Source organism: Lutra lutra, chromosome 6 (genome assembly GCF_902655055.1).
Source record: "Lutra lutra chromosome 6, mLutLut1.2, whole genome shotgun sequence".
In the NCBI taxonomy this organism is placed as follows: Eukaryota; Metazoa; Chordata; class Mammalia; order Carnivora; family Mustelidae; genus Lutra; species Lutra lutra.
The window spans coordinates 2289030-2302880 of NC_062283.1; the positions used below are offsets into that span (position 1 = coordinate 2289030).

The 13851-nt window shown below is 46.6% G+C and overlaps 1 protein-coding gene across 4 annotated transcripts; it reads right to left on the minus strand.

Annotated features, from left to right (window-relative positions):
• Positions 1 to 491: 491 nt before the first annotated feature.
• On the minus strand, positions 492 to 9580 carry ZNF391 (zinc finger protein 391). 4 transcript variants are annotated; one of them, XM_047732678.1, is made up of 4 exons: positions 9472 to 9580; positions 8515 to 8594; positions 3221 to 3331; positions 492 to 2290 (listed from the first exon to the last, which is right to left on the minus strand). In XM_047732678.1, the coding sequence occupies exon 4, from the start codon at positions 2210 to 2212 to the stop codon at positions 1139 to 1141; it is 1074 nt and encodes a 357-aa protein (XP_047588634.1). In that variant the 5' UTR covers positions 2213 to 2290; positions 3221 to 3331; positions 8515 to 8594; positions 9472 to 9580; the 3' UTR covers positions 492 to 1138. The 4 variants fall into 4 exon arrangements, with proteins under 4 accessions (XP_047588634.1, XP_047588632.1, XP_047588633.1 ...); XM_047732676.1 differs by lacking the exon at positions 9472 to 9580 and adding an exon at positions 8711 to 9421; XM_047732677.1 differs by lacking the exon at positions 9472 to 9580 and adding an exon at positions 8711 to 9421 and having other exon boundaries at positions 3221 to 3409.
• Between the last annotated feature and the right edge of the window lie 4271 nt (positions 9581 to 13851).

Below are 13851 nucleotides of genomic sequence, written 5' to 3' on the forward strand. Positions count from 1 at the left end.
GGGCAAGAAATCAACTCGTAAACCATTTCAGATGAAACCTAGCAGGCCAGTTACCTGGGATAAAGTAGGCAGTAATTACAGGGCATTTAGTGACCATTCTGCACTTTGCATGTTTCACAGGGATCTAAAAGACCTTTGTCTTCAGGAAGTTTGCAATCTAATTGAGCGACCTCAAGTATTACAGCCCAATAAAAGGAGATCACTCTAGTTTAACTCTTGCCCAAAGTTATACAGCTGATCACTGTTAATCAGAGAGTGCCATGAGGTAGGAAAAGTGTGGATCAGCACAGAATTGGGGATGCCAGAAGAAGCTCAAGTTTTAAGGCATGAGAGTGGCCAAAAGTGTCAATTCTGCAAATGTCAAGTGGGAAAAAAGACTAAGAAACAGTCACGGAATTTGTCCTTGAGAGATGAGCTTTATAGGAATGGTGAGAGTTAGGACCAGAGGGTGTAAGTTTCATAAAGCCTACAAACAGAAGAAAATTAAAAACTAGGGAAGCAATTTTTTTTTTAATCATAGAAGAACTCAATGTAAGTTTTAGGTCATTCTTGATGAGGATAATATAAAAAAATACTAGGATTAGTTAGGCACATGGTTTATACTTTGAGGAAAACACGCTACAACAAAAAAGGTTTAACAGAAAAATCTGTTCGTATAAAATCAGAAACTAGATTTGCCTCAACACCATTATCAGCAAACTGGTGGGAAGATTTTTTTCCTGTTCTGAAGCCAGCTCCTTCTCTTCTGGTACTGGAGCTGACGTCACACTCACACAACACTCACGACTTCCTCTCGAAGTAAAGGGGCTTCTGTGGTCGGGAAACACGGTCCACTGACTGCACAGGGACCGGAGCCCCAGGGAACAGACAGGTGAGCAGATACAAGGTGTCAGGTCTACACTCTAAGGGGAGTCCTCCAGGGGAGGAGAGGGAGTATGTTTGGTTCCTAGACTCACCCCCTTGTACTGATCACTCACTGCAGCATCTAGTTTACAAAACGGAAGGAAGGCTACCTTGGCACTGGCTTACAGCTAGCTAGTAGAGAAGAAAACTCCACAGACGAATCTGTTTCTCCTTGCAGGAACAGGATGCGAGTGCGGTGTGCTCTTACACGCACATTAAGGAAAAAGCTCGACTGTTACTCTTTAGCGTGAAGTCGCTGGTGTCTGATGAGGGTTGAACTCTGGCTGAAGGCTTTCCCACAGTCATTACACTTGTACGGCTTCTCCCCGGTGTGAGTTCTCTGGTGAATGATAAGCGATGAGCTCCGACCGAAGCCCTTCCCACATTCTCCGCATTCGTGGGGCTTCTCCCCGGTGTGGGTCCTCTGATGCTCGGCGAGGGAAGAGCTGCGACTGAAGACTTTCCCACAGTCACCGCATTCGTAGGGCTTCTCGCCCGTGTGTGTCCTCTGGTGCTCGCTGAGAGAGGAGACCCAGCTGAAAGCCTTCCCGCACTCACGGCACTCATAGGGATTCTCTCCAGTGTGTATTCGTTGATGCTGAATTATGGTTGAGCGGTCGCTGAAGGCTTTCCCACACTCGGTACATTTGTAAGGTTTCTCCTGAGTGTGAGTTCGCTGGTGCTGGCTGAGGTTTGTGCTCCGGCTGAAGGCTTTCCCACACTCACCACACTCAAAGGGCTTCTCTCCCGTGTGGACCCTCTGGTGCAGACTCAGGTGCGTGCTCCGGCTAAAAGCTTTTCCACACTCGCTGCATTCGTACGGCTTCTCTCCAGTGTGAGTTCTCTGATGCTCGATAAGGTGTGTACTTCGGCTAAAAGTCTTTCCACATTCATTGCATTCAAAAGGCTTTTCTCCACCATGAATTCTCCTGTGGACAATAAGTTCTGATTGGTAACTGAAGGCTTCCCCACATTCATTGCATTTACAAGGTTTCTTTTGTGGGAAGAGTTTTTGGTGTTTAATGAAGTCCAAATTATCTTCAGAGTTTTTGCTAGATATGGGGGATCTAGCTCCCTTTGGAATGTTCTGCTGTGTATTAACTTTTGAGCTTAGACTAAATTCACTAGATTCAGGAACTCTCTCCCTAGTAAAAATTTCCTTAAGGGTCATTGACATGTTCCTGATTGCTGTTTTCTCAAAAGATGTCTTCCGGACAGGACATTCTGTCTGCCTCGATAACCGGCCCTCACATTTATAGGCCTCTTCATTCGTAGGACCTTGGGCAGTACTCCTTCTGAGACTTTGCATGGCTGACCCTGAAAACTCTGGTTCTTCAGAAATAGCCTGATTGGTGCTGCTGCTTTGGCTCCGTTCACAGCTCCCTATCTGAAAGAGATTTAAAGTGCAAATGTCACCTACATCTAGTATAGAGAGAAAGAAAAATAAACCAGTAGGGGGAAAAAAAAAGACAGCAAATTTGCTATTCACGCACACTAGCAACATTATATGGGAAGAAAACAAAAAGGGAAGTTGAAGGCAAGGGAACGGGAGCAGAAGAGATAACGGCATAGTTTTTATAACAGGCATGGGGAGCACAGAGACATCAAGAACTATGGGAAGGATGATGGGACTCAGCCAAAAAAATGGAATGAGCAGATATACCAGCCGATGAACAAAGAGTAGGGGAGTAGAAAGTAAAGTGAGCTATTAGTTATTAGAGCCAATGAGCAGTGGTAAGAGGCAGGAGGGAAAGGGATGAAAAGAGTAGACTCTTTTTTTTTTTTAAGATTTTTTATTTATTTATTTGACAGAGAGAGAGAGATCACAAGCAGGCAGAGAGGCAGGCAGAGAGAGAGGGGGGAAGCAGGCTCCCCACTGAGCAGGGAGCCCAATGTGGGGCTCGATCCCAGGACCCTGAGACCATGACCTGAGCCGAAGGCAGAGGCTTAACCCACTGAGCCACCCAGGTGACCCAAGACTAGACTCTTAAGTGTAAAAAAGACACCCTCCAAAAAAAGCAAACAGTAAGGGTGATTCTGTCAAGCTTGGATGCAATCATTTTCTTGGGATTGAGAGAGAACAGAATTTCAGAAACGTTGTCTACAACACTACAACCGGACATGCCCCCCGACCCTCCTTCCAGCTAATCTAGGTATTCTTCTAAACAAGTCTACTCTCGGAGTCACCGAGGCCCCCTCACTTACTTGACAAATAGCAAGCAGACTAACTTAAGTCACCCGGTGAATTCCAAGAGCTTAGACTGGAACTCGTGTCTCCTAAATATCGAATTGCTGGTCTTTTCATGCTATCACTCACCCAGACAGGTATTTTCGCTCACTTCCCTCTTCAGGGCCTGAAGATCCAGCGTCCTCGGCTGTCCTCCCTCTGACTGAATGACAATGTCCAAGTCACATGCTGGGATTCCAGCTGAAGGGAAAGGATTTAACACAAGGCTTGGGTGGTGGAGACACAGGGCTATTCAGAGCTCAATCTTAATGCCTTGATCTATAGAAAAGGTGGTGTGAACTTTCAGAAGCTGTGGGAGGATGGCCTGGCGAAAATGGCTTTCTAAAAGGGGACAAAATTGGGTTCCAGAAGGTTATACACATTCACATCAGAATCCCCCATGGGACTTATTAGTTGAGATACCTGGGCCTTGCTTCAGACCCAGAAGGTATGATACGGGCCCAGGCATTTGTATCTAATAACTTCATATAACCTGACAAGTAGAATTGTCCACAAAGAACCCTAGAAACATACTCTAGATTGCCTGAAAAACCTTCCTCGGAGCAGGAGGGTCTCAAATACACACTCAGCTTCCCCTAGCCTGGTGGATTCTCCCTTCTGCCAGCAGGGCCAACACTTCCCAAGGCTCCGAAGATTCCCAGGAAGTAGGCAGCCAGCTTCCTCAGACACCCCCACTACACAGCCAGCACCCCACACTCAGGCTGCCTGGCCCCAAGTGGTCCATTTAGCTCCCCATTGATGGGCTTGTTCTTACACTTGCCCCTGAGGAAGAGTAGCAGGCCATCTCCTGGAAAACTGACCAGCAGAGCATCCCTCTACAGCGGCCTTTCTGCTGGGAGAATGGGAGGATATGGGAATCTGTGCCTTTGCTCCCCCATCTCTGGACTCTAACTTTCCCCATGAAAGCTTTTTTCTTTAAGCCATTCTCTTATGGCTTCATCTGAGCCCCTGTGCTTGACATTCGGCTACAAACTATATACCATTTTCCCTAATGCTTCTGCTCACAGCCCAATTTGAGATCCACTGGGTTAGGACATGATCTGGTTTCAGAGGTATTTCCTTTCTTGTAGACCAGTAACCCTCCCACATGTGCAGGTGAGCCGTGGAGGACATCCACCAAGAAGTCATGCATGGAGAAGACCCTCAAAGGCAATGGGATAATGTTGTCTGTATCCAGCTTGGCCAAAAATATGCCTTCCGACTGGAAACAGGGAACACAGAAGACCTACCACTAGACTAAGAGTCTGATTTTTTAGAACCTCTCTACAATCTGGTTGTATACTTCATGGTGCCCTCATTCCTTAGCGGGAATTTGCCATATTGCTGGCTGGCTGGCCTGCATTCTTGCAGCACAGACCCTGCAACTACACCATCATGATTTTGTTGACAGCTCGCTGTTATTTCTTTTATGACAGTAATTCTCAAGGCAGCAGTACTACCTCCCAGGGAGAGTTCTGGGAATTGGTAAGGGGTTTTTCTGGACTGTAATGTTGATTGGATGGTGCTACTGGAATTTAGTGTGGATCAGGGATAATGGGCATTCCTGCAAAACAAAAAAATGTTCCTAATCCTGTGTGAATTTCTCTTTTTTTTTTTTTTTAAGATTTTATTTATTTATTTGACAGGCAGAGATTACAAGTAGGCAGAGAGGAAGGCAGAGAGAGAAAGAGGAGGAAGCAGGCTCCCCGCCGAGCAGAGAGCCCGATGTGGGGCTCGATCCCAGGACCCTGGGATCATGACCTGAGCCGAAGGCAGAGGCTTTAACCCACTGAGCCACCCAGGCGCCCCCCTGTGTGACTTTCAAAACGTTGTTAATAAATGTAGTTAACTGAAGGGGCACTCCGAATGTAACAATAGCCAAACTATGGAAAAAGCCTGGATGTCCATCAACAGATGAATGGATAAAGAAGATGTGGTGTATATACAATGGAATACTATGCAGCCATCAAGAGAAATGAAATCTTGCCATCTGCAACGACGTGGATAGAACTAGAGGGTATTACACTGAGCAAAGTAAGCCAACAGAGAAAGACAATTATCACATGATCTCCCTGACATGAGGAATTTGAGAGGCAGGGCGGGGAGTCGTAGGGGGTGGGAGGGAAAAAAATGAAACAAGATGGGACCGGGGAGGGAGAAAAACCATAAGAGACTCTTAATCTCACAAAACAAACTGAGGGTTGCTGGGGGGTTGTGGGCGAGGGAAAGGGTAGCTGGATCATGGACATTGGGGAGGGTATGCGCTATGGTGAATCCTGTGAATTGTGTAAGCCTGATGATTCACAGACCTGTACCCCTGGGGCAAATATATAATATGTTAACTTTTTAAAAAAGGTTGTTAAGGTTTTTAAAAAAAGGTTGTTAATGTGGCAATAGTGGCACCTGGGTGGCTTAGTCGGTTAAAGCGTCCAACTCTTGATTTCGGCTCAGGTCGTGATCTCAGAGTCCTGGGATCGAGCCCTGCATTGGGCTCCATGCTAGGCATGGAACCTGCTTGAGATTCTCTCTCTCCCTCCTCTCTCTCTGCCCCTCCCCCCACTCTAAAAAAAAGTTAATAGTTACCTAAGGCTAGAACCTAACACTACTTTACGTAGAGATACAAAATACTTTGCACAGCTTTGATATATACTGGAAAATTAGGGAAATAAACTTCTCTTTCTTTGGATGCTATTAGGACTTGCTCACCATTTCAGGAAAATCAAACCACTTATAGTACTAGATTCACAAACACAACATTCATCTATCAGGCCATATTTGTAACTGTTGTATTCACAGTGATTCTGTGAACAGGTGCAGATATCCATTTCATCCAAACTGTACACACTGAACTACACACTATTCTAATATAAATTACTTTCCTTCATATCAGAGTTAGGTAAGACATTGATATTTTGGAAATTATATCTACAAGCAATTAATACTATCTGTCAGTTTTACTACAGGATGGTAAGTTGGACTTTGGTTCCCAGTGGAATGTTACTACATTATTACACATTATATCCCATCCTGGGGAAGAGATATTGTTACAAGGATGTTTAAGTTTTGGTGGTTTAGGCTTTCCCCTTGACCAGGAAGATCCGAAATTTGATGATCTTTGTAAATTGTCTTCTTAGATCCATGAAAACTTAGGCTCCCTAAAAGTATGCAGAATATCCTGAACAGAGAAAGAACGAGGACAGAATTCAAAGACAGACGGACAGTTTGAGGTGGAGGGTCCTCCTTATGCTCATTAATATCCTGAGGATTGGTAAGCTAAGCCAATATGATATCAGTTGATCTACAGAATTCAATTTGTATATATACTGTATAGTACAAGTGTCCTAAAATGTAGTTATTTTGTCATTACAGAGAAGTTCATTACATGCATAACTGTATCATGCATCTTCTGTTTGTATATGTGACACATGATAGAGGCATAGAAACCCCACTGGGGAGAGCTTCTACATTAAAACAAAGCAACCTAACTTGGGAGATTCTTTAAGTCTTTTGCATCTGTCTTTTATAAGCGTTTTATGAGTATTGAGTCCTTTATGCCTCACAACAGTGAGAGGGGTACTACTGTTATCCCCTCGATACAAATGAAGAACCTGAGGTACAGAAAGGTGAAGTAATTTGGCCCCAAGCCAAGCATTAAATCCTGGACTCAAACTCACTAGGGAACAAAACCTGAGTTGCACTTTCCACTCCTGTGGCCCTAAATGGCCAAGAAGATAACCCCACTGATCCCAGGATACCAGCATGACCTTAACTGCAGAGTGCCATGGAGGTTTAGAGAGTTCCTGCCTCTGAAAGATGACTGCCCTGAGAGGCTGTGCTAAGTCCCGCTCATGCGACAGCCTGATCTATGTCAGCTGAATGTGGAATGTTCCAGACACCCCAGCGCAGCTGGTGTCCTCACCATGAATCAGTAGACCTCACATAGAGGCCCTGTGATGTAAGCATTTACCAGATAATCTAGATTTTTTAAAGATTTATTTATTGGGCACCTGGGTGGCTCAGTCGTTAAGCATCTGCCTTCAGCTCAGGTCATGATCCCAGTGTCCTGGGATCGAGCTCCGCATCAGGCTCCCTGCTGGATGGGAAGCCTGCTTCTCTCTCTTCTACTCCCCCTGCTTGTGTTCCCTCTCTTGCTGTGTCTCTGTCAAATAAATAAAATATTTTTTAAAAAGATTTATTATTTGTTTGACAGGGGAGGGGCAGGGGAAGAGGTAGAGATTCTCAAGCAGACTCTACTCTGAGTGAGGAGCCCCACATGGGGCTCTATCTCAAGACCTGAGATCATGACCTGAGCCGAAACCAAGAGTCAGATACTCCACTGACTGTACCACCCATGCACCCCAGTAATCTGGATTTTGATTATAGCGATATAATGATATAATGATAACTATATAAAACCCAGGGGAAAATAACCAATTTGGTTTTTATGTCTCCTCATCTGTCAAATGAAGATATTGGACTTGATTGGTACAAAGCTCTCTGATTCAGGGAGTTTAATTTTAAGTCCCAAACACTAAGGCACGTACCTGTCTGCCTACATTAAGGGCATTAGACTAATATGATCCTAGTCTTTTTCAAATCGTCAGAGACATGTGAGAGCCTAAGGTCCATGTTTCGGATGAAACCATTCAGGCCAGTAAGATATTCTTCAATCACCGAATGATGAAATAGAGAAAGGATTGTTGAGGAAGACATTATGAGCAATTGGTAGCCAACCAACGAATAGTCCCATCCTGGGCAAAATTTGGCAGACTTGCCTAAGGGAAGTTTTGTGAAAAGAAAAATAAATGTATCCCCTGTTTGGTGCGATGACCCATTCAGAAAAAGAGGAAGAATCCTTAACTCTCATGGGACATACTCTTCTAGTGAGACAGCTAGTTACCCTTCCCTCGTCTACCTTCTCTTGGCTTTCTTTTTAGTCAAAGGCAAAGCTGGCAAAGATCTTATTCTAGGCAGCCAGGATCACTGGTCTGGTAATGTCACATCTGAATGCACATCTGAATGCATCTGAATGTCACATTGAATGCACCCTTAAAGAAATGCCTAAAAACAAATGCCTAAAAGCAATCCTACCTCCTCCCAGATGCAGAGAAAAGGACAACAGACACTGATGTCTGACCTGAAGTCCCTAGTTCCTTAGTGATAAAAGGTACAAGGGATGGATCTGGGCCAAGTCTAAACCATCCCTAAACTCTCTAGGTGATCTGAGGCATAAAATCCAAGCTCTTGGTCAATTTTCCCACACGGGACAGGAGTTCAAATGGAGTTTGACAGCAGTCTCTTCATTCCTCCTGAAGAGCCAAAAGGAAGGTTGCCGAAGCCGCTCTGGCACCATAGGGCTGTGCAACCCTGGGCCAGTCACTCACCTCTCTGAGAGTTTGGTCCCACACGGTAAAATGGCACAGCTAGGACTTGCGTGTCTTTTCTCACAAAGCTTCTGTCAGTGCTACAAGTGAAAAAAACAGCAAAGCGTTTACAATAAAGAATATCACATACAACGTAAATAGATACAATTGCTGGGCATACCTCAAATGAATGCAATTTAACAGTGTGAGGGTGTACCTGTAAAGCAGATGATCAGAGAATCTGTGAGGCTGCCTTCAGCAGCTGCTGCTACAGAGCGGGGACAGAGGAGCTCTCTCATTCCTGGTCTTGGAGGACGCACAGGAAGGTGAACCTTCTGACAGATTTCAGAGAGGTTGGGAGCCATTCCCTTGCTCAGGCTCCGTTGGAGGACTCCTGCACCATGGTGTGGCAAATCCTTTCCTCTCTTCCTCCTTCCTACCTCATGCTTCAGCTACTTGGAGCACTTTACTGCTACAACCATACTGCATTCTACCCAATCATTGTTCTCCCAAGTCCAGTGGTCATAAGGGCTGCAGCCCCCCCAAACCAATCTGCTTTTAGGAACAACTTCCCAGCGACACGCACCTCCTGTGACCCTAACCATCTGAAATTCTTTGGACCATGTCACCGCCTCTTCCAGCTAGAATTCAGCAAGAATTCTCCCTTCTTTCTACCGCCTTCCGCATTAAGAATTTATCTCGGTCAGAAGGAAGCAGGTTCGGAAGGTTCTGGAACAGCTCTTCTCCGGTGCTTGCTTTCGGGCCCAGGTTAGCCTGCTGGAGCCTCTGCTGAAGGACAAAGGAATCAGCACGAGGGCCCGGCAGCCCCAGTTCCATCCCAGAGCAGAGACGACCAAGTCCGGAGACCTCCTGAAAGGTGGTCTTCAGGCAACAGTGTGGGCAGAAACTGGCTCAAAATAACACAGAAATCTGATCCGCAGAACTGGCGGGCGGCTCCACCAATAGATAAACACGTACTCTCCATGCAAGTCCCCAGTGCCCTCGTCGGAGGCAGAAACGAGCGGCTGCTACTCACGAGCTGTGTAACTCCCGGGAAGGCGCTTCATCTCCGCGTGCCTCAGTGTCCTCGCCGGCAACATGGGGACGGTAATGGCGCATGTCACGGGGTGCCTGCGAGGGTAAGAGGGGTCAGTCCGGGTACAGAGTCATGGAGCGGCGACGGGCACAGCCGGCTCCAGAAGCCCTCCCGCGCCCGGCTGCAGGTCGCGGCCACGCAACCCCGGGGACCACCGCCCGCCCCCCACGCAGCTCCGGGACCCGGCGGAGCCGCCCACAGGCGCAGCCGGTGACCCCGCCGCCCCGCCCGGGGTCGCGGCGCCACGCCGCATGACCTGTCCCGGAGCCCGCAGGCCCACCCGCCCAGGCCCGGCCCTGCGGGCAGCGCGCTCCACTCACCGGCCGCCTCGGCCGCGCACCCGGGCACACCTGGGGCCGGGCCCGCGCTGCGACGGAACGCGAGTGCACGGCGCTCGAGGCAGCCGGAAGGATTAGCTGGGAGCCCCGACGACCCCCGCGGCTCGCAGACGCGCGGTAGGAGCACCGAGCTGCGCGGAGGGGAGGGGGGGGAGGCAAAATGCGGGGGGGGGGGGGGGGGAGAGGCAAAATGCGGGGGGGGCGGCGCGGCTCTGCGCCTGCGCCCGAGAGCTGCGGCCCCGCGGCGCTCGCTGGGAGGAGCCCCTGCCGCGGTGAGTGCAGGGTAGTCGGTGATGGAGAGCCGCGGTCCACGGAGGACCGCGCCGGCCCGTGTGGTTGTAGATAGCGTCCCAGGAAAACTGGGTAAAACAGAGTCACGGGGTCGCCGCCCTGGTCTGAGGAGGGTCGCGGGAACACGGCGCTGCTGACCGGATCCCGGGGCAGGCTGTCCCCGACCTCACTGCGGACACCGGCCTCTTTGCCTCGATGCTTCACGCAGTCAACCGCGGGAGCTGGGGGCTCAGTCGGGAAGCACCTGTCTTTGGCGGGCTCGGGGTCCTGCGATCGCGCCCCGTATCGGGCTCCTGCTCCGCGGGAAGACTGCTTCTCGCTCTGCCCCTCCCCGCCGCCTGTGTGTTCTCTCTCTCTCTCTCTCAAATAAATTAATTAATAGCAAAAGAAAACATCCATCAAGAGCTGTAGGGATGTATAAAATCAGTATCGATTTGGGGGGGGGGGGCGCTTTTCTACACAATTTTAACAGGATTGTGTCATCGCACCAAAATCGGTAAGTTTGTTCTGGAGCTCGGAAGGGAGAGCCTACGGGATGAGGGGCATCGGCCCGGTTTGGCTCTTAGGAGATACCATGGAGAGTAGAGCAGAGGGCAACGCTGCAAAGAAGCGACGAGCTCGACGACTGGACAGCGTGTGCAAAGCGGCGGACTGGGCGTGTGACGGCTGCGCACGGACCTGGCGTAATCCAGGAGAAGCAGGAGCCAAACCATGAAGCTGCAAGGGACCGGGAGACTATCTAGCTTCATCCCTTTCATTATATATATATATATTTTTTTTTAATTTATTTTCAGCGTAACAGTATTCATTGTTTTTTGCACCACACCCAGTGCTCCATGCAATCCGTGCCCTCTCTAATACCCACCACCTGGTTCCCCCAACCTCCCACCGCCCCCACCCCGCCCCTTCAAACCCCTCAGATTGTTTTTCAGAGTCCATAGTCTCTCATGGTTCACCTCCCCTTCCAATTTCCCTCAACTCCCTTCTCCTAACTCCCCTTGTCCTCCATGCTATTTGTTATGCTCCACAAATAAGTGAAACCATATGATACTTGACTCTCTCTGCTTGACTTATTTCACTCAGCATAATCTCTTCCAGTCCCGTCCATGTTGCTACAAAAGTTGGGTATTCATCCTTTCTGATGGAGGCATCATACTCCATAGTGTATATGGACCACATCTTCCTTATCCATTCGTCCATTGAAGGGCATCTTGGTTCTTTCCACAGTTTGGCCACCGTGGCCATCGCTGCTATAAACATTGGGGTGCAGATGGCCCTTCTTTTCACTACATCTGTATCTTTGGGGTAAATACCCAGTAGTGCAATGGCAGGGTCATAGGGAAGCTCTATTTTTAATTTCTTGAGGAATCTCCACACTGTTCTCCAAAGTGGCTGCACCAACTTGCATTCCCCCAACAGTGTAAGAGGGTTCCCCTTTCTCCACATCCCCTCCAACACATGTTGTTTCCTGTCTTGCTAATTTTGGCCATTCTAAGTGGTGTAAGGTGGTATCTCAATATGGTTTTAATTTGAATCTCCCTGATGGCTAGTGATGATGAACATTTTTTCATGTGTCTGATAGCCATTTGTATGTCTTCATTGGAGAAGTGTTTGTTCATATCTTCTGCCCATTTTTTGATATGATTGTCTGTTTTGTGTGTGTTGAGTTTGAGGAGTTCTTTATAGATCCTGGATATCAACCTTTTGTCTGTACTGTCATTTTCAAATATCTTCTCCCATTCCGTGGGTTGCCTCTTTGTTTTCTTGACTGTTTCCTTTGCTGTGCAGAAGCTTTTGATTTTGATGAAGTCCCAAAAGTTCATTTTTGCTTTTGTTTCCTTTGCCTTTGGAGACATATCTTGAAAGAAGTTGCTGCAGCTGATATCAAAGAGGTTACTGCCTATATTCTCCTCTAGGATTCTGATGGATTCCTGTCTCACGTTGAGGTCTTTTATCCACATTGAGTTTATCTTTGTGTACGGTGTAAGAGAATGGTCGAGTTTCATTCTTCTACATATAGCTGTCCAGTTTTCCCAGCACCATTTGTTGAAGAGACTGTCTTTTTTCCACTGTATATTTTTTCCTGTTTTGTCAAAGATTATTTGACCATAGAGTTGAGGGCCCGTTGAAATTTCAAATCGTCCTAAAATATGCAGACCACAGAGTTCCCATTTTAACTACTTTAAAGTGCACGAGAAAGTTTTTATGTATTCATAATGTTGTGCAAACACCACCACTGTCTGATTTCAGAGCATTTCCTCACCCCAAAAGAAACCTTGAACACACTGAGCAGCCACTCACTCCTCATCACCCCCCTCCCCAGTCCCTAGGAACTTCCATTCCACTTCCTGTCTCTATGAATTTATGCAATCTAGACAACAAATATAAGTCAAATCCTACATTTATCTTTTAGCGTATTTTTTTTTTAATTAGCGTGATGTTTTCAAGGCTAATCCATGGTATAGCATGTATCAGGTTCACCCTGTCCCAGGTTCACCCATATTATAGCACCATCCATTCATCTCTTCTTCAACACTTGGGGTGTTTGCAAATAGTGTGAATGTTGTGACTTTTGACTGTTGTGAATAGTGCTGCTATAAACATAGATTATAAGCACCTGAATCCCTAACTTCAGCTCCTGTTTTAATTCCTGTTGGGATTTTGATTGGGGTTGTATTAAATAAATGTATCCCTCTGGGAAGAGTTTGTGTCTAAACAATATTCTGTCTTCACTTTATGAACATGATATATTTCTCAATTTATTTACATTTTCTTTACTTTTTGGAGCAATCTATTTACTTCTCAGTTTAAAGATCATATATGTGTTTTGTTAAATTAACCCTAAATACTTTATGGTTTTTATACCATTAGAAATGGAATTATTTGGGGGCACCTGGGTGGTTTAGTCCATTAAGCGTCTGTCTTTGGCTCAGGTCATGATCCCAGGGTCCTGGGAGCAAGTCTGTATGGGGCTCCCTGCTCCATGAGGATCTTGCTTCTCCCTCTCCCTCTCCCCCTGCTCATGCTCTCTCTCAAATAAATAAGTTTATTTTTTTAAAAAAGAAATTGACTTATTTGCCTTTTATTTTCTGGTTGTTTGTTACTAACATATAGAAAGATGATGATTTCTTTTTTAAGGATTTTATTTATTATTTTAGAAAGAGAGAGAGAGAGCACATGCTCAAGTAGGGGAGGGGCAGAGGGAGGGAGAAGGAATCTCGACTCTGCACTGAGCATGGAGCCTGATGCAAAGGCTCCATCTCACGACCCTGAGGTCATGACCTCAGCTGAACTCGAGTTGGACACTTAACTGACTGAGCTACCTGGGTGCCCCAGAAACTGATTTTTTTATACTGATGTTAAACTCTGTCACCCTGTTATGTTTACTTGTTTCAGTGATTGTTTTGTAGGTTTCTTGGGATTTTTCCATGTAAATAATAATGCTGACTGTGAATAGCATTAATCTTTAGGCCTTCTATTTTTTTTAATTACTTTCATTACATCTTCTGTTATTTATTTTCTGTTTATTCCTCATATGTGTTTATTACTTTTATTTCACCAGCTAGGACCTCCAGTACAATGCTGAAGAGACCTGATGACAGCAGATGTCTTTGTTCTGTTTCCAATCTTGTA